General features: G+C 32.8%; 1 protein-coding gene across 1 annotated transcript in view; it reads right to left on the reverse strand.

Annotated features, from left to right (window-relative positions):
- The window catches only part of LOC123690186, a 145,997-nt gene that overhangs the window by 116,620 nt on the left and 4,610 nt on the right, over positions 1–24,767 (reverse strand). Inside the window, exons 2-3 of the mRNA XM_045633296.1 lie at positions 3,622–3,759; positions 2,308–2,406 (exon numbers count right to left, since the gene is read on the reverse strand). Coding sequence (XP_045489252.1) covers positions 2,308–2,406; positions 3,622–3,759 — 237 coding nt within the window. The remainder of the gene's footprint in view (positions 1–2,307; positions 2,407–3,621; positions 3,760–24,767) is intronic.

A 24,767-nucleotide genomic window follows, 5' to 3' on the forward strand; every position in this document is an offset into this window, starting at 1 on the left:
ATTTGATTGGCGTTGAGCATACCATGCTCTTCATAACATCATTATTAATAATAATAATAATAAAAAATTGGACTACGTTAACATGGGAATCACTCTATTGATTACTTAATACCGGCCGGGATAAGAACTCACTACCTCGCTTGAGTATCGCTTAAAAACGCGGCTTGATATTATTTAAAGATAAAGAAGGACCAAATATTACTTTACGAAATTGGTTATAATAATTGTAACTTAACTAATATATTCGAAATCAAAACACTTTGCATTCTATCTGTTAGCAAGAAATTTACCAATAAACTGTTACCAAGAAATAATTTTCGGAAAATATATGTTTCATATATTACTCATATATTAAACTTGTGATGAAATACGCATATCACATATTCCGCTACAATCGAGAAATGTAAGGAATGAACGAGGCATATATTCAATAAATACCGTTGTAGTTGTTAGGCATTCTGTGTGTAGCATGCCTATTATAAGCGTAACTCTAAGGTGGGAGCATGCCTTTGATGAGAATGCTCGGCATACTTCAACGAAGCCCGACGCACGCGTAAGCATAACAGTGTAACAATGTTATTAGCAGTTTTAATTTTTCAACATATTTTATTATGCAAAGTGAATATTCCATTTTACATAGTTGACACAAGATTCCAGAGTATATGCATCGGATCTCGGCTGTACCCCTCGATGTGTTTATTCACTAATAAATCGTAATAGCTGTAAAAACAATGTATTTTTGCAGGTTAGGGGGCAGCCTACGTAATGGCCAAAAAGGGGAAGACGTCGCAGCCCATGGGGGTCCATTTTAGTGGGTGCGGTGCCGACCTTTGAGGCAAGGTACTCTTTTCTTCATTATGTTTTAATGATTTTCTATGGTGTATAGGTGCTAACGTATATGTGCTAATGGTGATATAAATTAATAAAAAATCTGCGTTTACTGCACAAAACGTTGTGCGACACATTTAAAGTTCTTATATGTAACTACTAAACGAATACATCAACCAATGGTGTCCATTTTTTCTCATCTTCCTTTCTCGCTCTCTCTCAATCGGTCTCAATTGCTCTCTTCCTTTCTGCAAAAAACCGCTGCACATATTCGTGACGTTCCGTAAAAATTTTACCCTCATGGGGCCTAAAGAAGTTTCACTTCAAAAAATTTGGAGTTTTGAGCCGTGATTCGACAAATTTACATTTTGTTGCGATGTTTAACGTGAAGGAAAATTGTCATGCCTTAGGGTATTCATAAACGACTAAGCATAGTCTGAGTGCCATAATTCACAATCCAATACAGCTTTAACATCTCCTCTCATCTGAGACTCGAGACAGCGCTATATGTTTCCTGTGTATGCTAATTATACTGAATTGGAAATACAGGTGTAACAATTAAATGATTGGGCCCCACATAAAATAGAGTGAACCCAGATAGCTAATTGCCATAGAAAAATCAATGAAAAACATAGAAATATCGAAGCGGAAATTTAAAATTTAAGTAACATTACTTATCTTACCAGTACCAGATTTGAATTTTACGCAGGAATAAAATATGATTTAGTATAAGTTTTCGAACAATTAATTTAGATATAATGTTTTAAAATATGGTTGTAGCTTGTTTATCAGAATGATCAATCTGAATATCAGTGGGTTTTGGCCTGAATGCGTTCTTTTCGAAAGGGGAGGTGTTGGGATGCCTAGGGTATCTAGAAGGTAACCGAAATTTAGATTTAGTTAAAAGCTTAATGGTAAAAGTGACGTTTTATTATAACTTGGGTACAAAATATTAGAACTCTGAATTATATATTAAATGCTTCTTGTAGAGGCTATAGGCTAGCCATATATTAATAAACTCAAACTCCAAAAAACTTTATTCATATGGGTAAAAACGCTTATGAAGGTCAACAGAAAATATTTTAAATAGATTCAAAATTTTCATTTAGTAAAAAACTGCGCCACTCTTTTCAATAGCCAACTTTTGAGTCATAAAAATTGTTTACACTGGAGCAAATCAATCAAAAAAATTAAATGATCCTAATCACGTATTAGCCTTCTAACGAGTTTAGAGAGTATTGAATTATCAAGGTGAACGCACATATACCTAACCTTAAAAATAAGAAACATTTACAAATTTCTGTTTTTCATGTAATGGACGGCAAACGTACTGATCTGATGATAAGTGATACCATTGCCCATGGACACTCACATTGCCAGAAGGCTCGCAAAAGCGTTGCCTTTAAATATTCTATCTCTCTGTACGTACACACACAAATTTACAAATGTATATTCTATAGGCTATTATTAACTAAATACCATTGAGGTTGCATGGTCTCGCCCCGCGGCTCGCACTGTCATCCTGCCTTCGGCCCCGCCGTGACAGCGTGCCTCCCTCATTGTTGAATATTTCCTCGCCTGGGAAGCATAATTATCAAATAAATATAATAATAATAATAAAATATCTTTATTCATTTTAAATACATTTTCTTTTCAAAGTGGCATATGGAAACCCTTTTAAGTAAAAATACCTGTGTTAGGGTTCCCAGCTGTTCCATAACAAACTTAATTACTTAAAATAATGACATTATTTAACCTATTTTATTAGAACCTTTCGTTTCCTTTTTATTTTTCTTTTTTGAACCGTTATCATCACACCTGAGTGAGTACAAGAGTAGTGCATGAGTAACTGTGTGTCGATTAATGTGTCCACAATAATCGACATTTCTTTATGCACATTTTTTATTCATTATCGAGTTAAACTATTCCAAAACAAAATGTTCAGGGGAATAGTCGATGCTCCCTGGTACATTCGGAATAACACCCATCGGGACCTGATTATAGAGGACGTCGCACTGATAGTAAACTCCAGGAGTCCAGAGAAAAGTCTCCTGGAGCCCACGTCTGCCCAGGTCTACCGTCACGTGAATGTCGAGGCTATTCAACGTGACACCACGGGTTTAGTGAGACTATTTGAACTAGTGAATTAGTGTAAGTGCTGAACAGCTTGACACTTCCTTATGTTAAAAATAGTTAGTTAGGTTAGACTTAAATTACTTATTAGTCCTAAGTTAGGCTAGATCGTAATGTTCTATGATGTTTTATTAAAGACATGTAAAAAAAAACATTGAGTTTTTTATAGAATATCTGTCTTATGCGACAGAGAGATATCTAGATATCACTTTTGTATCTTATTAAGTAGTTTCTTTTCAGCTGATTGTTACATTCTATATTTCGCACAAATTTCTTAATTCCTTTAATAAACATAGCTGTTACACTTTATTTAACTTATTGTTAACAATTAATCATAAGTATAATACAAACTTTAAATTCTTCATTCCCTTAGGTTGATGATGAGTGTAAAGACTGATGCATTGAGACCATTTTAGTGTAGGCCATTTGTGCTTTAAAGTTTGTAAGTATATTAGTTAACACTAAAAAGATGGCTGACCATGTTTGGTAGCTTACCTTAAAAACCCACAACAACCCACAACACACAAACACTATATAAAAAAAAATAGTTTCGTAGAACCCATTTGTGCCTAGCCGTAATATTGTGTCTCTTCAATTAATGTATACATAGACAATTTAAAAATATTAGTGAATATCTCTGCCTATACTGAATAAACATACCTTTGGAGTTCCTATTGCGTCTATAGAAACGACGGTTAGTGCTTTCGATTGGAAATGGCGAGGCCTGTCGTTGTGGACTGTTGATGAAGCGGGGCTTTTCATCACCACCTTCAGAACCATAGATCCGCCGTTGCTCACCTGCAACAACATGGCTTTGTTATCAACGGAATACTAGTTGGATAAAAAAGACGATTCAGAGCGAACTGGTAATTGTAACAATTACTTCACATTGTGGCTCTATCAAAATTGGCACAAATTGTAATATACTGATATGCCCCACGGTAATTAAGTGTTTTATAGTAGGTAATATATATAGGGGGCAAACGGGCAGGAGATTGGTGAAAGCGATACCGCCCATGGACACTCAAACTGGCAGAAGGCTCGCAAGTGCAATTTCGGCCCTTTAGGTCTTCTCTTGCAAACCCAGTCGAATGGATTGATCTGAGATTCTAGGTTAATAATGACCCATATTTGACGACAAATATTTGTTAAATTATTATAAGATATATTATTGAGGATTTTCAATAAACCAGAAATTGTTTCTCTGAAAATAGAAAGATTTTTTTAAGTGTCACACCTGTACAATATAAAAATTAAATTAATTTATCTCTCTATATGTTTTTTTTAACATTAAACAATTCATAAAAGCCCGCTACATTACAAAACACAAACGCCACTTAGAATTACAAAAGTCAAATTCCTTCGGAAATATTGCAGTGGGCAGCTGGTTCCACATAGTGTTATTATTGTGTTCCTCGATGAACTAATACAACAATTATGTTTAATTTAATTATTTAAAAAAAACTGTGCCTATAAAAATAGATTTATGCATTAAATAATTCACTAGTGTTAACGACATAAAAATAAAATAAATAAATTGGTTTTTAGTTCGGTATATTATGTTTAGTGATTGACTTGTCCATCTAACAGACATGTAAGCTCACGATGGTTTGAGCCAATGTTTAAAATACACATAGACAGAAAGTCCATTATCGAGATTCTAAGACGCTTTGTATGGTATATAACATATTATATATAATTTTAGTTCACTAGTGTAAACGGCATAATATAACTCAGATAGGTTTGGCTATTTCTGTATCAGTTTCATGATCAAATTGTAAATCTGTCAATTCAACCAAAATATCTGTGCCTGATACACGCCGTCAACTTTTATTTTTATAGAACAGGGGTCAAATGAGCAGGAGGCTCACCTGATGTTAAGTTATACCGCCCACCATTGAAACTCTCAATTCCAGAGGGCTCGCGAGTGCGTTGCCGGCCTTTTAAGAATTGGTACGCTCTTTTCTTGAAGGACCCTAAGTCGAATTCCTTCGGAAATACTTCAGTGGGCAGCTGGTTCCACAAAGTGGTGGCGCGCGGAAAAAACTGGTCTACAAAATTGGTTTACCTACAGGGATGAGAATCGAAAACTGAAGACACTAGGTCACTGCTTATATACTGTCCTAAACTGTCTGAAGATCTAAAATATTCAGTAGCCTTGTATTCACTAATCCTTTGTATATTAAACAAAAGACGGTATAAATATCCTTGGCTCCTTTAGAATACTCCTTGAGAACACTCATAATTAATTTAAGCCATTGTTTTTAAGAACAAGTTAAATTAACTGGAATATAAGTGCGGATGTTGTGGTCGAACTGGCGAGGGTTCTCGCCTCGAGGTCTAGGCAGCTGTGTCAATAAGACTTATATTAAAACAGAACACACTATGAAAATAAGGGGAGAGGTTCTGACATAGAAAGAAGTATAAGAATGTTTACACCTCTTTCTCTAGGACATTGTTTTGTATTAGTTTGTAAAACACTAAACGCATGCGACACGAAGAAGAGAAGACAAATGTTTCGTCTGTATCCGTTCTGTGATCTTTCGTAATCGGCAAGTCTTTTCCTCACGATGTTTTCCTTCTGAGGCGTGTGTTGCAAAGTGAGCTTTCGCGTCATACTAAGAAATTATACTGACAAACCATTCGTCCATTGCTACACAGCCGGGATTCGAACCTAAGACCCCAGAGATGATAGAACTGCTCTAATTAACAAGTCTTATATATTCCTTTACAACAAAATACCCTTTTACCTTTGAGTAAATATAACAATGTATAAATGTTATTTTAAGTTAAACAGTAGGGGATCTAACTAGTTCGACCTCACATCTAAAATTACTGTTTTAACAGGACTTAAACGTAACATTAAGGTCCACAAATAGCCAAAGGCTATGCAAAACTAAGCACCTTGCTTTAGTTTACTCGGCGAATTGGAAACTCAATTAGTAGGTAAAGCAACTGGATAAGTGTGCAAGTAATCATGTGTTTGGTTTCATTATACGAAGAAGAATATATTTAAAAAAAAAACAAAATCAGTGGCGCTACAACCACTTTAGGTCTTGGCCTCAGATCTGTTTCATTTTTAAAAATTTAATAGGCAAGTAAATGATCAGCCTCCAGTGCCTGGAATCAAAGCTCTCGTTAAATTAAAATAATCAATAAAGCTTTTTATAAATGTGACGAATAGTTAAATGATAAAACAATTTTTTTACGTTCATAAGTGTACTTGTTAACCTATATGAATAAAGATATTTTGATTGATTGATTGATGAGAGATAACTTAAATCTATATTGAATTATATTTGCCATTGACGCTACAATCTTTTAATAAGTCAAAGTTGCAACTACTTCATAACTTACCTTCAGGTAAAGTACATCTTTTAAGGATATTAGGTTTACTTTTATAAAAGAAACAATAACTCCTCCAAAGTAGATCATTACTATAACTGTATCGTATTACTTTTTCATTGTCGATTTATCATTGGTTTGGTTGAGATCAGATATTTCATCTTATGCCTACTCGAGCTCGCAGACAGGTTTATTATTTAATATTCATAAGATATTCCGTTTCCACCCTTATTTATTAGAGTTTAAGACTCATATTTCCACGTTTATATCCCGATGTTGCTTCCCCTCGGCAAACAAGGGAAGATTGAATATGAAAATTTAATCGATTAATTCATTCGATCACTTATACATCTTTTTATTATTTATCGATTCGCGTTCCACAACAGTGAGAAAGAAATGGGTCATTTATATGTAAATGTTTTTTTTTGTTCATATTAACTTTTAGTAACACAAAAACATAAATAGGTTCACGTAAAATGTTAAAATTCATTTTCTGTGGGTATGGGAGTTATGACATATTATAATAACTTTTATTTTGTACGATTGTTACAATATCAATATTAAAACCAATCATAATAGATTTAAGGATAACCATTTAAAACATTACTAAAAATTCATAAGATTCGAAATTTAACTTTGCATGCTTACTGAATCATCAAGCAAATTACTATATATTCGTAATTTAATTTAGACTAGCATTGGTGAGAAACGAGATACAGCTGATCAGTTTTTACTCAAACAACATAATTGTTCATAATCAGTTTTATATTATCTCTTTGATTTGTTAGCTTTTAGTTGCCTTTTTAAATATGTCATTCATTCGAAATTCAAATAGTTTCATAGAATTGTCCAATACCATACAACCAATAATTTAGCTTCACTTCAACTATACTACCAACACACAATCAATAAATTCAGCTTTACGTTCTTGGTAAATAAGAAATATGCATTGTATTATTAAAAGCAGCGCAGAACTCACAAGCGTATTCAACGTTTATGGAAATTCTCTTACACAGTAACAAGTTGTTTTAACATTAAATACTAGTAATGGTTGCGAAAGGAATACTTAAATAAGCAGTAAGCACACTCATCGTGCGGCGCTTTAATAAACAGAAATGTTTGCTGGAAAGAAAATTTATTTAAAGGAAAATGATACCTACAGTGATGAGCCGAATTAAATTTTCAAATACAATCATACTATTTACCCTAGAGAGAACCTAGACGGCGTATATTAGGAGCTTTCATTAATAATTTTGTTTTGGTTGAATTCGTACTCCAGGGCTTGGAAGAAAATCATAAACCAATCATCAATAAAGGCGGTATCACTTAACATCAGGTGAGCATCCTGTCCAATTTGCCCCCTGTTCTATAAAAAAAAAAAACAAAAAACAAAAATTATTATAACTACGTCGTTCTGAGCTCTTTAATGACGGCTGTGCGTTCATGATATAGACATAACATTTATTACTACCGAAACATACACACATACTGTACATAAAATAATAAAAAGAAAGAAAAATTCCATTTTTTTGAATAAATATGGTAAATATGTGTGTTTTGAAATATTTCCTACATAAAGTTTACTTTTTATAGACGTAAATAAAAATGGCTCGTTTAGGGGGTAGGTTAGAGTCCAAGATGCGAAGTAACCGTCACAGAAGGTTAGTCTAATATCAGCAAAACAGTATTATCAGTATTAGTAATAATCATATTATTTTACTATCAATAATCAGGAAAACGTTTTAAAAACTGATGGACACGGCACTGTTATTTTAAAAAAAAACTTATTTTTTATATTATCTTTGCGGTACGTATTATATAATATATATTTGAGAGTCTATATTATATTCACTATATAAGTGATCTTTCAATAAACAATAACAATAGTAAACAAATGTGGTTGACATCATTTTATGATGGCTATTTCTTCATCCGTATAGTTTCGGCAGAGCAATGTTGTCGTAGTGGCTTCAGCATGCAATCTCATCCCTGAGGTCGTAGGTTCGATCCCTGGCTGTGCACCAATTGACTTTCTCTCTATGTACGCATTTAATATTCGCTCGAACGATAAAGGAAAACATCGAGAGGAAACAGACATGTCTTAGACAGGCACAGGAGGCTGATCACCGACTTGTCTATTAGATTGATAAATAATGTTGAAACAGATTCAGAAATCTGAAGCCAAGACCTAAAGAGCTTGAAGCACCACACATATACTTATTTAGTAAAATCCCTTAATTCGCTGGACTGGAGTTAAGAATTGAGAATCGATAACATCCCGGATAAATATATTTAAAAATACATGCAAAACAATCAAAAATAAAAGGTGATTAATTTTTATTCATGGCAACTCTATCAATATAACTGACGATTGATAGCACGCATTGAGTGTTGCCAGCTTAATTTAATTATTGTCGGAATAATTTATCATATGATACCTAATTATGAATGATATTGGATCTGCCTAATTGTTTATGATAGGAGGTAATTATGTTATTATATTTAACCTTTTTACGTTAATAATGCTCTAATGAGGCATGGGGTTCATTACTCCGCATTGATATTTTATAGGTAAAGTTAGTGTCCATCTTAATATTATAATTTCACCGGGAATCGAATTCATCATAGCCACGTAGTTTCGCATTAGTTAAAATATTTATAGTTAAACGTCTGTTTTAACTGTCGTTAATTTAATTAACTGTAAAAAACTGAATGTATAAATTATAACTGTGATGCATACAAATGTTTGTCAAATGGTCATAAAATCGTTAGGTTTTTATTAATTCCCTTATAATTAATTAAAAACTGTCCTCTAGTATTGTCTTTTATTAACATAACTTTTACACATTTAAAGAAAGTAAAGTTAAAATTAAGTAAACTAAATATAATAAAACATAGCTTCAATCCGTTAAAAAGTATTTTCTTTAAATGTGTAAAAGTTATGATGGTAAAAGACAATACTAGAGGACTGTGCTCTAAATTAGATTGCAATGCGCAAAAGCCAAAATTTTCAACAAAATTGCGTGATAGCAACACTTAATTTACAAGGCCCATTTAATTTGAACTATTTTGAGGCTCACAGTGGAATTTAAATATCCAGAGATAAGAAGCTCACGCGAGTGCTACGCCACGTCGCTTGGCTATAACACTTAAGAGTTGAGCTTTTCATACATTTCGTTATTATAACTTTAAGGGGAACTTTTGTACTGTAATTTAGGGTACTGTGATTAAATGCATATATGCCTATAAACACCTGCAACACTGGCAGGTTTACGGGTTGTTCCCAGCCTTTCAGAAACTTTATTTATTTATTTCGTAATCCTACAGCTAACATAAATTATATTATTATTTTAATTTTATGTATTGTATTTTATTAATTACAAACAAATACACTGAAAATATAGCCAAAGATGGAATACATGATAGATTTTATTTATTTATTTATTAACACTTCGTTGCATTACATAAAAGGAAAAAAAATATTAAACATAATTTGATGAAAAGCATCTGGCGGCCTTATCGCTTTAGACCGAAAAAAACTTAAAAAATTTTACCTAAACTGATATAAGAAACAGTAAAAAGTGCACATGAATCATGACAATCTAATTTAAGATGAGTCTCACGTCAGTTAGTAGTTAGTACGCAAGTTAGGGCTACTGTATAAATACCTGTCAACGCATATGACGTGGACAGGTATTTATACAGCAGAAATTTAAAGGAAGATAGAGAAGGAGCTAAGCGAATAGTGACGGGAAGTGAACTCCATAGCCTAACTGCTGAAACCTTAAAGGAATCGCCAAGAAAGGACGAGTTATGAGATGGGATTTCAAGGATATAGTTTTCGTTAGTTACTACAAAAAGATTTACAAAAAGGAACAAACAAACAAAAAGTATTTAATACATTTAACTAATTGTGATTTATTTTATTTAACTAAGCCTAATTTGGTTGTGTTGTGTAATGGTGTAAAAGTGTGGGTTTAGGTTCTCTTGATTGGACTATATTATTATTCAATATATTTATATGTATATTCAATACTTCACTGCAAAAGTAATTGTGGGTTCGGCCATTGAGTTTTTAAAACTCATCAAATGTAATGTGTCTCACTCTGATTAGAAGTAATATTTATTTTAGAAGTTCTCTTTCTCCCCCCTAGTCTCTGGACTTAAACTTTTTAAAATACGACTTCAGAAAATTCTTAGATAATCCAACAATGTTATTTTTATAAAATACCTTCTTTTTATCTATCATAGCATAAACCTAGGGTTAGTATTGTTTTCCATTACGTTTGTAAAAAAATATTGTTATATATTTTAAGTCTAATCTCCGTTGGCAATATACTGAGATATGTAAGCAACTGTGTGCAGTTCACTATCTAAACTAAACATCATTAAAAAAAATCCTAATTCAAAATTTCTATATTCAATAACAAGTAAAACTGTTTTAGAAGGTACAAGAGTCCCTGAACTAAGTCTAGGAACACCTGTACATCAGGGTACTCTCTATGCAACGGTTGACTAGTAGTAACTTAACAATCATAAGCTCATAGCCCGATAACACCAACCATGGACAGTGCATTGCGAATATGGTACATACGTAATTAAAAATGTGTGCGTGTACTAGCACACAAATAAAAAGGAAAACTTCTTTATGACCTTATTTTTCGAACAATGATCTACTATATGCTATATAGTAATCGGTTAAATAAAGTTAAATTCGTAAAAGTTTAACAAACGGCTTTTATTACAAATATTACAACTAAAATTATTAGAGAATTTCATTAATTGTAATACAATTATTACTATCATTGTTATCGTTATTATATCTTTGAATCACCCGTAGGAACAAGAAAAAGATGGCACGTAACGGAAAAACGTGACGGTAGTTTTTTCCAACGCCGATAAAATTCAAAAATATGTCTTACTCGAAATTGACAAGACCTCAAACTTTAGAAAAATCACTACGTCTGACATCCTCTATTATCTTATTCGATAAGATGTGAGAGTGTTTAAAAGGGCCTGTTCCACAATGTATGGATAAAGTACCAAATAGCTATGCAACACATAAATTATTCGAAAGATAAAAATTCCGAATAAGATACTTCGCATTTCATGACAAACAGCGCTATCTGAGCGTCGTGAAACGCAAAAATACTGTTTATCTATCTATATCTAATAAATAACTTATTTGGAACTTATCCGTACATTGTGAAACAGACCCTTAATGTATCAACTTAAAAAAACTTTCCTACTATTGACAGAGTATCTCCAATTTAAATAGTGCAATCGTGCAATGGCCATGCGAAGTGCAGATTAGTCACGGTACCCATCAATTACTCGTAATCCGGGACACGTGCGCACGGCTCTTTGCAAATCTACGGAGATAATGAAATTTTCCTACCACTGCTAAGGCCAGTTGAATGGAACTATTATAAATAGTATAGCTTCAATTTGCACTTTTAATGTTTTTCTGTGACGTTTAAATATATACATATCGGTTCTTCTGTGACGTTCAAATAAATTGTTTGTATAAATATAAATGTTAATAAAAAGGACTGAAGTAGCGAATTAAGTGCGGTATGAATGATGAATTTCTAATGCAAAAACTGTATATTATTTATTTTATTAAATAAAAAAGGGAAAATAACTAAGGTAACAGATGTTACAATAACAATCAATAAACATATTTTAATTTATATATACATACACTTAAGTTACAATTTTATTCAACACAAATACATAAAAATATACCTAATAACTAACCTTAAAATTTAACTATTAAAAATATTATTATCACGAAACTAAAGTGGAAATGGGTGGGACACATCGCAAGAGGTACAGAAAAATTGACCGAAAAACTGCTTAACTGGTACCCAAGGTACAGCAAACGCAAAAGAGGTAGACAACTGAGAAGGTGGATTGACCAGATTAAAGAAACGGCAGGTGGTACATGGCAGAGAGTGACACAGTGCAGAGAGGAATGGCGGGATTTGGAGGAGGCCTTCGCCAAAAAAGGGCATACAGATGCACCAGAATTGGATTAAAATGGAAATTTGTTTAAATGTATATATAATGTAAAACGTATCTGAATAAAGGCTATTATTATTATTATTTATTTTATTAGTGTCAAGGCTCCTCAGAAAGATCAATTAAAAAACCCCTGAAAGTTAGCTTCACAATTTGCTCCTACAGTAAGTCATCATTAAATAACAGCGTATGTTACAATTAAATAGATTAGATTACAATTTACATACAGACGCTAGATAAGTAAGACGTATTATTTTGTTTAGAGACGTTTAACTTTATTTACCTTTAACCGTCTGTCTGATCCACTGATTTTAATCTCAATTCAAATACCCCAGAGGTCGCGGATTCAAAACATAGGATTATTTATAAGCGTACACAATTTTTTTTATAGAACGGGCACGAGTGATATAATAAGTGATACCACCGCCCATGGACACTCAAAGCCAGAGGGCTCGCGAGTGCGATTCAAAGGAAACGGTAGGAGAACTTAAGTGAAAGGTAGATAGCTTATGTGAAACGTTGGTACTTTTAACACAGCGCCATCTGTTAGAATTGTAACAAGTAATTTGCAATAAAATAAAATTTAGACTATAATTATTAAAGCTCTAAGCTATCCCATCTTTTAAGTTGGACCAGACTGCTCAGGGTGTGTCAATTTAATTTAAAATTCGTTAAGTAGTTTAGGAGTCCATCGCGGACAAACATCGTGACAGGTTTATATAATATATTAAGATTAAGGTCTTCGATATTTTCCTTAATGACAGTTTAGTTAAAGAAAACAAAACTGTAATTTAATGGATAAGACATTTTCGACTGTATTTTTTGTGGTTTTGTCTTTTCTAGTAAAAAAACCTAACCTTTTACAACCGTATATATTTCAAAATTTTTGTATATTCTTGGAGCTTCATTAAGTCGCGGGCTAACTTCAAAAGTAGAACGGCTAAATTTTGAAAGAGATTATTTAATATGTAGTCGCCATATTGAATCTCAACACAAGTCAGGAAATCTAATAAAACATTCAGATTCCCTTGAGTAACGGAATAACCAATTAGGCACGAAAACAATTTACGGGTTTCATATTATTTTTTAATGCCTCCATGATTAAGTGGCCCATTGGTAGGTCCCGGGTTCAGCTGTCGCAATTAAATTGTGTTTAGCCCTAACATAGGTCTAATTCGGACAATACCTGTTTTACCTAGAACAAAGCAGAAGTTGGCGGCACTCCATGCGTACGTAAGAGCTTGTTATGAGGCAGTGACAAAAACTTGTTTTTAAACTAATAAAAACTTTATTTAAAATTATGCTTACAAAACTAGTGTTCAAATAGGAATATGGAATGGAAGTGTCTTTCAAAGGATCGGGGCTTGATACTTAAAGGTTTTGGTCTTGGCGTTTAGGAGTAGGGATACATTAAGTGGAACAACTAATTAATCTTAATTTATCGTAAACAGATGGTTAAAAGAAATTGTAACTTGACACTTAAAAGGTTTGAGTATTGTCGTTTAAAAATAGGGACACATTACATGGAACAACTAATAAATCTTAAATTATGTCGTAAACAGATGGTTAAAGAAATAGTAAATAGAAATATTAATAATATAGTGGGGACCACATAACACCTCCCCCCTTAAAATAAAGGTTGCGCCTGTTGGCGTGAACTTTTTGAGGAATTTGGTTGGGTGTTTTCTTCTTCATCGTTCGACCTGATAGAAACCGTCGTCGTCGTCGTCGTGTTGAATGCAGACATCGGGATTTCAATTTGTTGCCGTCTTCGGGATTGGTCGAAACAATTATTAAATATTTGAATGCATCCTTGTTTGTGAGAGTTTCTTCTTGGGTAAAACTTGTAAAGAGTATACATAAGATGGATTGAGCCAAATAATAAACTCGTTAGAGTGAAAGTATATGGATGTTCTTGAATTATATATTTATCTTGATTTAGTATTTTAGAGTGATATTTGATCTCGTCTTTAATTGAGAGAGTCTAAAGAAATCGTTGATTTGGATAAGTACGAGTTCTGGATTATATAAATCTGGAGTCCCTTCGATGCAGGTATATTCCACGTCGACAGTAACAATGGGGACTTATGTTCTTCGATTCCGAGTCTTCAGCGATGAGTGTAACCATTGATGTATAAAATTTGCATGTAGGTTGTAGCAGAATTATTCCGTGTCCAAATATTTCGCCATGTGTGGTTTTTCTGTTGCATTCTATAGCATATGTAATTTTCTTCGAAAGTATGAAAATCCATTTGTTATTTTTCAATTAATGAAATGTGTTGAAGTACGCGGAGAATGTGGATACCGCGCAATTTTGAGGTATGTCTTTAGAATTCGTCAGCAAGATGGAAACTTCACAGATAGGTCGTGCGTTAGAATTGTAGACTGTGACCTTACTGCATACATGAAGGTTTGAAGAGTGTTCTTTACACTTGTCCACGGAGTTCGTCGTCAGGTATCGTTGACTGTTTTGCTCATGGCAAGATACATGTGCTCAGGTAGGATTGTGGAATAAAAGGAAGATGTATTATAGGAATTGAAATTAAAGTGTATAAAGTAAATATGTTATTTATGACTAAAGGAAAATTTAATATATATAATTTTGTTCATGTAAATGTATGATGTAATTGTAGCAGAGTTTAGAATTTTATTGATGTTTTGAAAAATCACGGTTACTACTAGGTTACCTGATGTTTTAGGTGACTTGATGCTAATAATTATTTGTAAAGACTTACTAAAAATAAGACGAAGGATGAACTGCTGAATAAAATGCTTTCAACAATATTATCGATTTGTTTTCTAGAGGCGTGACGATTTCTAAAATTATTGTAGTGTATTAAACAGTTGAGATTTGTAATAGATACACTAAAATTAAAGAGTAAAGTATCCTTGGAATATAATATAGGAATTAATTTCCATTAATTTTCGTTCATTATAATATGTTCATCGTATGAAATTTTTACAATAGTATTGTTTTAATTATTAATTTAAGTAATTAATTAATTTAAGGTTATTGTTTTAAAATGTCATTCGTAGAAATTTGTTGCTTTTCTAAGAGAAATACATTCATAATAGTATTCGGCATCTTTTACGGCCGGTAACACCACCTTAAATATGGAAATAACTACTTTATAAAATCTGATATAGAAATTATTCATAAAAATATTCAAGAATTAGGCTACGACTTCTTAAAAATTAAAATTTAACCTATTTGTAATTGTCTATTTATAATTATATAAATTTTGTATAATATAATATATATATATGTAAAATATTTTTTTTATTATAGGACATATTGAATAAATATGTCTTTATGTCGTTCGTCTAACAGCTTATCTTGTGAAATATGTACATTTGAAGTGTCGAAACTATAATCTGAAGTTTCTGTAAAGTGTTGGTAGGTTAATTGTAAATAGTCGTCGTGAGAATCGATTTCGTTCTTATCAGTACTTTTGTCACAAGTTAAGTCAATAGTATTTGTGTTAAGATCAGGGGGCCTAGAGTTTTGAGTCACAGGTTTATTATTTGTGTGGAATGTAGCATGTAACAGATTTTCAGGAGGTACATTATTTAAAGCGGAAATAGGAAAAGATTGAATATTCTTGTTGTTAGATTTCGACTTACGTTTATTTTTCTTATAATGGCATTTTGAATGCGATTTAGTAGTAGTTTGAGATACAGCGGGCTTATAAGATTCAGAGTTATTTTGAGATACAGTGGGGTTAGAAGATGTGATGAGATGCTTAGATTCAGAGGGTTTTGGAGATACATCGTTCTTATTAGATATAGTAGATTCAGTGAGATTCAAAGATACAGTGGGCTTATAAGAAATAGTAGAGTTTGTATTGAGACCTAAGGTTTGGGACTGGCTACCCTGTTTGTAGGTCTGTATAAAGCTAGCTTCAAAGTCAGTCTGTGTGCAAGCTTCTTTGCATTGCCTCCGATAGGCTGGTTTATTATGCAAGGATGCAGGCACAGTGCTTTGTAACACTCGACTTGAATTTTGAATTTGTGGCGGCATTGAATCGTCTAATAAGCTGGGTTCATTGAGTGAGAGCTGGAAGCGATTTCCAACGAGTCGCTCATTTCGTTGGTCGCTTGTAAGTTTAAATGACGGATTGGTGCAGGGAGAGCGCGCTGTTTATTTTTTTCGTTGTATGCCCTCTTGCGACATTCGTTTATTGTATGCCCGATATTTTTACAATACGCACATGTTATTGGAGAAAATCTAGAGTTAGGAGGCTTAAATGGAATATTTGGGTCTCGAATAAATTGAAAATTATTATGATAAGAACTACTCCTTATTGCTGGCCTAGGGGTTGGAACTGGCCTAAATAATGATTGCCTAGCTTTGTTCATAGCCCTAATTTGGTCTTCCTGCATTGCGAAACGACCTGCTTCTCTCAAAGTATTGAAACCTTTTGTTCTGAGCATTATACCCATGTCTGTAGAGAGACCGTTGAGGAATATGCTTAAGGCGGTTTCCTCGGTAGTCGCTACACGTCCGTCTAATGTCGAATCACTAATTTCTGAATGTAGTTTCTCTAAGATTTTGCAACGACAAAGATCTACTCTATGATAAAATTGCGTTAAGGACTCATCGGGTCTCTGAAAAATTGACTGAAGTTCTAAATTTAAATGTTGAATTGTCTTAGTATTCGCGAATCTTTCAATAAGAAATATCTTAAGTTCATCCCACGTTTCATACGTTTTACACCGAACTTCTGAGGCCGCGACGCCTTTAATATTATTTAGAGCACAAATTAACAAAGTCTCCCTTTCGGACGGAGATGACAATTTAAACACAGTATCACAGGACCGAATGTAACCGTATATTTCGTCATGATTGTTTGTGTCGAATAGAGGAATTAGATTTATAAGTGTCGTAATATTGACGGGTGATGCCTTCATTATGTTTTTGGTATTTACTGACATGATAAAAATGTAGAATGCGTGTGTAGTTGTTAGTAGATATGAATAGTGTAATTAAAATATATATAAAATATAGTAATATAGGATAGGATATATAACACACAAAATATAGAAAAGTAGGAAAAAGAATGAGCCACAAGTAAAATGCCACTTACCACAGTAACACGAACCACAAGAGCATAGTATCGGCGAAAACTATTAAAAGCCTAAGGCTACCGTACTAGGCGATGCTTGTCCTTTGTACGTTTTTTTTCGTCTTGCTACACAAGTAGATCCTACCGACTGCGCCAAATTTGTTATGAGGCAGTGACAAAAACTTGTTTTTAAACTAATAAAAACTTTATTTAAAATTATGCTTACAAAACTAGTGTTCAAATAGGAATATGGAATGGAAGTGTCTTTCAAAGGATCGGGGCTTGATACTTAAAGGTTTTGGTCTTGGCGTTTAGGAGTAGGGATACATTAAGTGGAACAACTAATTAATCTTAATTTATCGTAAACAGATGGTTAAAAGAAATTGTAACTTGACACTTAAAAGGTTTGAGTATTGTCGTTTAAAAATAGGGACACATTACATGGAACAACTAATAAATCTTAACTTATCGTTAACAGATGTTTAAAAGGGTTTGGGTTTTGTCTTTTAAGAATAAGGATAAATTACGTCGAACAAACTAATAAATCTTAAATTATGTCGTAAACAGATGGTTAAAGAAATAGTAAATAGAAATATTAATAATATAGTGGGGACCACATAACAAGCTGTGCTCCAATGGGTTTTTGAAGTGAAACTTCTTTAGGCGCATGATTGTAACAATTTACGGAACGTCACGCATATGTGCAGCGTTTTTGTCGTAGAAAGGGAGAGAGCGATTGAGAGAGAGTGAGAAAGGGAGATCGAGAAAAAATACACGCTATGGATTGATGTATTCGTTTAATAGTTTAACGATGTGCCTTAGTGGCCAAAATCTAAAACGTAAGCGCTCCGTAACTATAGTGCGAACACGCATTTCTCGAATTTAATACGGAAATATTTGACAAATTGTATGGAAATTTGATCTGGCTTACGCATAGACGTATAAAAAACGTTAAGTTTAAGTTCATGCGTCCGAAGGCATAGTTAAATTAAGAATGTAATAAATTGGAAATAATACTTTTCAACTTTAACGGCATTTATTGCCGTTAAAGTTGAAAAGTATTATTTGCATAGCTCTTCAAACTTTCCGGTAATTTGTTATATTTTATTGAGGAGGTCAATGGTTCTGATTGATGCAATCTCAATCAGGACACAGGTGGAACCAGTTGGCCTTTACAACCACTATACGTTTATTACCTTAGAGTATAGGAGAAACTAGAATCATTTTTTATTAAATTTAACTTGTAATTTTAAATGTGACTTTTTATTTGACATACTTGAGAACGTTTGTAACGTTCTAAAATTTCCTACATAGTTCAAGTCGGTCACGAAAACATTACCTAGCCTTATCTTTTACTCAGCCGCGACCAGTCGCGTCCAGGTTCCTTTGTGTTATGACCCTTGTAGGAACAAAACAGAGAGAGACTTCAATCGCTTATACAGAAAACGGCCCTGAGGCAGCAAGCGGCCCTACACCCTTTGTTTTCCCAGTTCGACGGTGACCAGCTGAGAATTCCCGCAATAAGTAAAGGGTAATTAATTTCTCTGAATTTCTATTTGAGTTAGTTTGGGATAAGCGCGTTGATATAACCATTTTGTATGGAAGGTTAAACGATTGACTTGTTATAAAAAAACCGTTGTCTGTAAAGTCGGTTTAGTGACGTCATAAAAAAATACTGATGGAATGGTTGTATTTTTTCAAAGAAAATTTTAATTTTATTTGTATGATAGATATTTTGTATGTATATAGAGATGGAATAAATGGAAATCACAATTGAATTGATCATGTTACATTAATTTGTAGTCATAAATACAATTATGTCAATTTTTTAACGAATGAACGCAGCCGATTGTGCCACTTTGTCGCTCGTTTCGCGCTCTCGCTTGCACTTCAAGCCTTAAATTGAACAGAGGTAACGCCGTATGCGTCATAAATAATTTATTCATATAGGTAACAGAATGTACACTTATGAACGTCTAAATAGAAATATACACTGAATGCTTATAATTTTACATTTACTGCCAGTTCTCAAATCAAGGGCGTAGAACGGAGGAGAAGAACTGGGAATAAACTCTCCGCCACTATTTTTAATCGCCATGATTTATTTTACACGACGTTTGTAAGGAGCTGCAACCATTACACCATGTTCCATATCACATCTTAATATAGGATATTAAAATAAATCACTTAACATCAGATGAGCCTCCTGCCCGTTTGCCCCCTGTTCTATAAAAATAATGTCTTCTATCAGCAGGAGGATGGTGAAATGTGTTCTAGTATGTGTACACTTGTAAGATAGTGAAACTTCTTTATGACTTTATTTTTCGAAAAATAGCTTTACAGAAATTGGTTGGTTAGTAAAGTAAAAAGTTGAACTAAAGGCTTTTTATTACTAAATTTTAAGGTTAGTTATTAGGTATATTAATGTTATTTTTAACTTATTTAATTAAATTCAGTTTTATATTGTAATATAATAATTTATTTGCAGTAAATAAAGGCTTTTATTATCATAGACATGAATACAAATAGTAAAATGATTTCATTTCACCTTACTATAGATTATTACAGAATTTTACATGTATTTATATACAAATGTTTAATTACAAACCAGATTCCGTTAATTTTGGTTTTAATTCGTTTTTTTTCATATATTATTTGAGCGTAAAGCTAAAATGTTCCGACTTTGTGTTCTCTTGGCGTGCCACACCGCAGGAATTTCTAAATCTTATAAGATAATGGATCGTTTCAAAAGAAAAGAACCTTCCGGGCTTGGAACTTTTGAATTCCTGACTCGTAATTAATAAAATTACTTTTGGGAGCTTTTCTCGACTTCAAAGTATTTTAGCATAAAAGAAAATGTTAAGTAGATGAATTATTTTTGAATGATAAAGAGAACAATTTCAGATATTTATTCACTTAGGTTTTTGGGACTTTTTAATTTCATTTTTTGTGTCACATTATAGGGCATCTGTGTCTCACATTGTATTTTAAGGTAGTCAAACAGCCGAAAGAATCTTGTTACCATGAACATATATCGCTGGAATCGTATTCTTTAATGTATAACAAACACATCACTGTACCTCGAAAATGTTTTTTGATAGCTATTTTAGTTGTGTGGAATTGTTATGGAAGAGCTGGGAACCCTAACACAGGTATTTTTACTTAAAAGGGTTCCCGAATCTTACACTATGAAAAGAAAGATGTACTCAAATGAATAAAGACTTTATTATTATTATCAATGCCCGCGAAGAGAAGAATTATGTTTAATAATAATAGTATATGTTTTTCGACTCACACATATCAGTCAAAAATTCATTAATATCGCGATCAAGTATTAAATTCGCACGGAGAAAAATCCTAGCACAGCTAACAATGCTCTCACATCTCAAAATTATTTTTACAAAGAGTTCCAGTCCGTTATATCTACGCCTTTGTGTTCAGTACTAGTAGTATATTTTAGAGATTTTCTATTAATGTTTATATGTATAAATAATAATACTTATATAAGACTACTAGAACAATTTTTCATTGGAATCTCGTTGTTGTCCTGAGAAGCTTTCACAGCTCAGCTTAGGCTGTCTTGGCGAGCGTAGATCGGGCGTAGTTCGAGCGGAATGGGCGTTTTCCCACGACTATCGCAAGGGAGTCTCCTGCAAGTCGAGGGTCGTCTTGGGCCGTCACGGAGTGGTCAATCGCCTGGACAGCAGCTCACACTGATCAGAAGACTGGAGTGAGCGAAGTACGATGTAACGGTCCACGGCATTTAAGCAATCGTGATTAGATTATTTGGATTCGTTAGGAAATGTGGCTTGACGCCTCCCGGGCAGGCCATTAATGCTTTTACTTCAAAAAGTTTTTAAACATAATTATAGTAATTTATAATACAACACATTTATGAACGTATTATATCAGCTACTGTTAGAAGACCAAGTATGAGCATAAAAATATTAATGTTAAATAAATTTTATACGCAGTGGTTTTCTGCAATCTCAGAAAACAAATCTACCTAAGAATGGAAAACGCATTTAGACTATAACAAGCATTGCAATTGATCTTCAAGATTTATGGGATTCCATTCAATTTTATCCTCGAATATCTTTTTTCATGAAAGAAAAAGCTTTTGTTTGAGATGCCATAATTCTAATGAGCACTTATTATAAGAGCTTTATATAACGAGAGTTCACAAGCACCGAGAGCTACTTATAAGAGAAACTATAATGAATATTTTATATAAAAACATTAAATATCTCTTAAGCTACTAAATTATATATAAATGATTTTTATATATTATTTAGTAGCTTAAGAGTTTTATTTTGATATAGCTGGACCGAGGGAAATTGTCATATCTTAACTATAAATATTGAATTCTAATTCATGAATAAAATCAATTTTACTCAAAAACATGTTTTGCTTTCGTTTCTTCTTTATTCTGTCAATCGCTGACAAACAAACTGACACTTATATAGAACAATTAATAGTTATATCATTAAATAACTGACAGTTATATTAAGCAACTGAGAGTTATATTAAACAACTGAGAGTTATATCAAATAACTGACACTTATATTAAACAACTAAGAGTTATATTAAACAACTGAGAGTGATATTAAACAACTGAGAGTTATATTAAACAACTGAGAGTTATATTATACAACTATATAAAATAACTGACAGTTATTTTAAGCAACTAAGTCAATATTGTCGTTAAGTTTTCTTAATGGTGCTATGTTCTACTTCCTTAATTTTTTTCATACGAATCTTCTGCTGACCATAAATAACAAAAAATATTTAGGGAAATTGTTCCATGCGTTCACGCGTAGTTACATAATAAAGTTTAATTTTTATATTTATAGATATTGTATGTACAGATTTCAGTATCTTGTCGGCGGAAAAATCAATGCATTTTTAAAACTGTAATTGTTACAAAGAGGTCACTTAGAGCCCTAATATATTAACTTAATGTCCAATTATATTAGTGAAAGGTCGGTGGCTTATCACCAAGTACAGTCGAGTACAGCCCGCATAGATCGAGGCCATCGACACAATACTGATTTTGTTTGTGAATACCCCTATTTAATTAATTGAAGTGCGATAAAATGGGTTTTATTGGACGTTTAAAACTTTTTATTTTTTCATTTCTGATTGATTCATATCTTAAGAAAGTTTTTACCAATTGAATCATTATGACATTTTCTATAAAAACTTCAAGACCCTATATAGCATACAACTTCAGTTATAACTCTTTGCATCTTCCACCGCATTTACCATGGAGGATATCACCTCGATGGCCGTCGTTCCACAGCTGAGCGTTTCTTAAGGCAGTTTTTGTTATGTGGACCAATCAGCTTACTGAGGTAGTATTTCCGAACCAATTTGACATATGGTCCTTCAAGATACTGATACTGATTCCTAAAAGGCCGGCCACGTTTTTGTGCGAATTGGGAGTCTCTGGAAGTGTTAATCTATGGGCGGGCGGTATGACTTAGCATCAGGTCAGCATTCGGCCCGTTACCCCCTGTACAATAAAATGAAGACCTGAGTCAATGTAACCTGTTAATATGTAACGATGTTTTAATAAAGGGATTAGTGATTTTAAATAAATTCAGTTTTGGGTCATCATTTTATTACGTGTAATAAACTGCTGACCCAAAATTAACTTATTTAAAATCACTAATCCCTGAACATTTTAGTATGGTTTTTGTTTCACATTGTCATATTCTCGTATCTCCCTATCATTTCATTATTCAGAACCGGGACACATCATGACTTTATAATGTATCAATATTGCCGATAAAACGCCCCACCTGCCGGCGTTCTCAGCCACCTGACAGGTTACCAACATTTATAATAATCACGTTTCGCTCAGCATGGGCTTTTAACAGACATATGTGTATGACAGTATCGTTATTTAGTCTCAGCCTCTTTTAGGTTGAATTTTTAACCGGATATTTGGCTAATAATTATTTACTTATTAAAGTTCACAACGTCATATATTATTACAAATTACTTACTAAAAAATATTAAACTTCCAATTTCAGCATAAACAAAAAATTACTAGAAAAACAGCGGAGGTAATGATTTTTTTTGGTTCCATCAATAATAAACATTTAAGAACAGAAATCTTGACAGCCGTGATACGAACGCAAAACCCTTGAGTCAACGACCATAATCTCTAGACTACTACAAATCATACAGTATTTAATCCTTATATAACTGTTTAATATTGAGATAAAAGCATACATAAAACGCAGACGGAAACCAGTCTTTATAATATCTAATATTTTCGTAGATATGGAGCCGCCTTAATCTAATAAACCGTCTATTTTGATTCCAGAAAGGTAATATCACCTCCCTCGCTTTCGAAAAACAATAACTGGAAAACATTCTCCTTATACAAAAGAGTCCCTCAATGAAGTTGCACGTCGAAGAATTTCCATGCAATAACGGTAAGGATTCTTGTGGAGTATGCTTCGTGATATTGCGCTAGGCCTTCTAATAACAATGGCACGACAGGAAAATGTAATGGAGACTTATATTATTTCGAATATTGTGAGTATTTTTAAAGTATTTTCTTTCTTTAACAACATATTTATTGATTTAAAGAAAAACACTTTTTTAACGGATTGAAGTTATGTATTATATACTTATATTTATTTAAACATAATTTTAAATTTAACCGACGTTTCGCGTGCTTTACAGCGTCCGTCACGATGACTGACCACACTGAATTATTATTAGTTTACAATAATACATAACTTCAATCCGTTAAAAAAGTGTTTATCTTTAAATGTGTAAAAGTTATCTTAATAAAAGACAATATATATTTATTGATTCTAGGAAGAGTATTTAGAACATAACGTTTGAAAACGATTATAATTAGCTTGATATTTGCATGCCTGTTACATGGCTGCGGTGTTTTTAAGTTATTTAATTTTTTTGGCGCGTTAGTAAAAAATTATTAGTAAATTATTACACAACTTCACAAAAAACCGATACCATGAAGTTAGCTATAGTCAAAATTGCAGTTTTTTGTGATATTTAAATAAACTTTATAATGCGTTATAATAAACTTTCAGTGTGTTAAATGCCTTTTTTATTATAAGTCTCGTTTTTTCTACAAAGGTGGAACAAAATTTTTATAACGATTTTTATATACGCCAATGAAGTATAACTTCTGTAACGCGTGTACATTTACGTTTTTTATAATTAATAAATTATAATATACCACTTTCTTTGCAAATAAACCATTTATTATTATTATTAAAAGTTCGTGCGCACTTGCAAGCCTTCACTTAAGCTGCCAGTCTAGCTCGTTAGCTTTTATCTATGAAAAATACTATATCATCGACAGTAATATAATCTTTTGTAAAA

The sequence above is a fragment of the Pieris rapae genome, chromosome 22 (genome assembly GCF_905147795.1).
Source record: "Pieris rapae chromosome 22, ilPieRapa1.1, whole genome shotgun sequence".
Lineage (NCBI taxonomy): Eukaryota > Metazoa > Arthropoda > Insecta > Lepidoptera > Pieridae > Pieris > Pieris rapae.